The sequence below is a fragment of the Diorhabda sublineata genome, chromosome 3, assembly GCF_026230105.1.
Source record: "Diorhabda sublineata isolate icDioSubl1.1 chromosome 3, icDioSubl1.1, whole genome shotgun sequence".
Lineage (NCBI taxonomy): Eukaryota > Metazoa > Arthropoda > Insecta > Coleoptera > Chrysomelidae > Diorhabda > Diorhabda sublineata.
The window spans coordinates 17,822,548-17,825,270 of record NC_079476.1 but is presented as its reverse complement, the minus strand read 5'-3'; the positions used below and the strand labels follow the sequence as shown (position 1 = coordinate 17,825,270).

The following is a 2,723-nucleotide window of genomic DNA, read 5'->3' as shown; positions in this document are numbered from 1 at the left end:
TTGGCTCATTAACTTGTTAAGAATACTAAAATTTTTAGTAATGCTGTACAAATATCATCTGTTCACAGTATCGTGAGCTTTTTAAAGATCTATGAAAACTTAGTAAATTGGCAGATCATATTCATACCCCATTCTTAGCGTTTGCCTGATTTGTAACTGTAACTGATCTTCCAGATTTGAACCCACATTGGTAATCTACAAACAAGTTTTCACCTATGGTTTTGGTCATTATTTTATAGACTGGATATAAAAACGTCATACATCTGTAGTTTTTTTTCCTTTTTGTGTATTGAGGAACTCAACATATGGTAAAAGTATGTTAACAAACATTGTTACCAAAAATGTTGGTGAATACTTAAACGAAGTATATTCCTCAAACGAAATGTGCAAAACAGAGACGTAGAATGTGAATACGAAATATTTTCAAAAATTTTAATATATTTTCAAATTAATATAAATTTATTAACAAGAGTGATTTGTCTTAAAACACCGCGTACATCAGAATTATCCATATATAATACTTGAATATTCAATAAAGTTATGAATAATCAATAAATTTGACTATAAAATGTTTTTAAAGTTTAGTTTCAGCATCTTACAAAACACAAAGGTACAAAGGTAACTTATTTCAGTAACATCATTGCTTGACGACACCAAAAATATCGATTTAATCTTGTCCACTTATTCAGTGAGATAAATTTCATAATTTCTTCGTAACCTACACCTTCACCACGACATTGACGGTAGATTTTTCATCCGTGTCCGTTACGTAATACAGAAAGTAGACCGTCTTTCTGTGTATTTGTTAACTAACAACCTGCTTATCTGCCCCTCTCGGGGCATAAAAAATGTTTCAGTATAAAAACTCTATTTGGAAATGCAATTTGTATCAGTCTTCTGCTCACCTTTTCTCCTTTTATACACGGCATGATGAAGACGACCGTAAGTGGTTCAAATTTTAATTAATTTCGTTTATTAATCGTGTGATAGTTTGCTATAATGTGAATACAAAGTTTGAAAAATCCAGATTGTAGAAAAAAGTTGCCTCCGCTATTTGTTGAAATTTCCAATTTATCATTAATACTTTCTGCATCATTTTTCTCGAATTTAAATGCGAAAAATTCATTGTTAATAGAGCAGTTAATATAACAAATACTATATATTACATTCTATGTAGATTTCATCAATATATTTAAACAAATAAGTATCTTTCTTCCAACTTTTCATTGTGTTATCTGTTTTTTGCTGCTAACATTGTAAAAATGATGTGTCTTTAGAAGTAAACTCTATATACACAACTGTTTTTTCCATATGATGGTCAATATGACTGACTCAACATTCCCATATCATGATGAATAAGTTTGATTAACTTCTGACTACGTAGAAAAGCAAAGTTTCAGATTCTTTAATTTATAAAACGATAAACTAACATAATTCTGTCTACTGTAGCTCCTGCCTAATCTATTTTTATATATTCTTAAATATCTATTGAAATACCATAGCATGTCTCTAGAGAAAATATTTTAACTAAATGTGAATATTTTCTTCTTCATTTTAGGTAATTATTCTGTTCTTAAGTGTCTCCGCCACTTTAGCTGAAGAAAAGAAGACCACAAAACGTGGTGTCTTTGGAGAATCTCTCGGCTGGGGTGCGGGAGGCATAGGACAAGGTTACGGATCCGGATCAGGATGGAACTTAGGTCATGGTAACAATGGAGGAAGTATTTCCTTAGGCTCCGGTCTTGGTTCGGGATTAAACTCTGGATTCGCTTCTGGAATCGGTTCTGGATTTGGCTCTGGTATCGGTTCTGGATTAGGCTCCGGAATCGGTTCTGGATTTGGTTCTGGACTTGACTCTGGTATCGGTTCTGGATTGGGCCCCGGAATCGGTTCTGGATTTGGTTCTGGACTTGGCTCTGGTATTGGCTCCGGAATAGGTTCAACAAACATTGGATCTGGTATTGTTAATGGAGCAATCGATTTGGGCTCTTCTGTCTCAAATCACGTTACTGTAACTAAACAAGTAGGGATTCCAGTTCCACAGCCTTATCCCGTTACTGTTGAAAGGAAAGTACCAGTTCCAGTACCTCATCCAGTACCGGTTCCAGTAGATCGTCCGTACCCAGTCCACGTACCAAAACCTTACCCAGTTACTGTTGAGAAACGTATTCCAGTAACGATTGAGAAACACGTACCAGTACCTGTTAAAGTACCAGTTAAAGTACCCGTACCAGTGCCATATAAAGTAGCAGTACCGCAACCTTACCCAGTACACATCACTAAACATGTACCAGTTCCCGTACATACACCTGTTATAGTTAAAAAACCAGTACCGGTTTTAGTGAATAATGGATGGAATGGTGGTTCATCTGGATGGTCCAGTTCCTCCGGATGGTCTGGCTCGTTAGGAGGATATGGCTCTCCAGGATGGTCTGGTAATAAGGGATGGTCTGGTTCTTCATGGTAAAATTGAGAATAGTGCTAGCATTTTTTGATCTATAAATAGTCCATGTTTTTTTATATGGATTTGTACATGACTAGTCTTTTTGTATAATACTGAAAATTAAAAAAACATTGTTTAAACTGTTAATAATCCATTTTATTTAACCTGAATCCAAATTACTATTTTCTCCTAAAATTATGAAGGAGAAGGGCAGAAAGTATCGATAGTACGGGGCACTACATTTTTTTTTCAAAATCTATCAGATAGTGAGTATACACTA

General features: G+C 34.7%; 1 protein-coding gene across 1 annotated transcript; it reads left to right on the top strand.

The window, feature by feature from the left end:
- Window positions 1-930: 930 nt before the first annotated feature.
- On the top strand, window positions 931-2,467 carry LOC130441686 (uncharacterized). The gene is made up of 2 exons (XM_056775470.1): window positions 931-942; window positions 1,559-2,467. Exons 1-2 carry the CDS (start codon window positions 931-933, stop codon window positions 2,465-2,467), a joined length of 921 nt encoding a protein of 306 aa, XP_056631448.1.
- The last annotated feature ends 256 nt before the right edge of the window (window positions 2,468-2,723 follow it).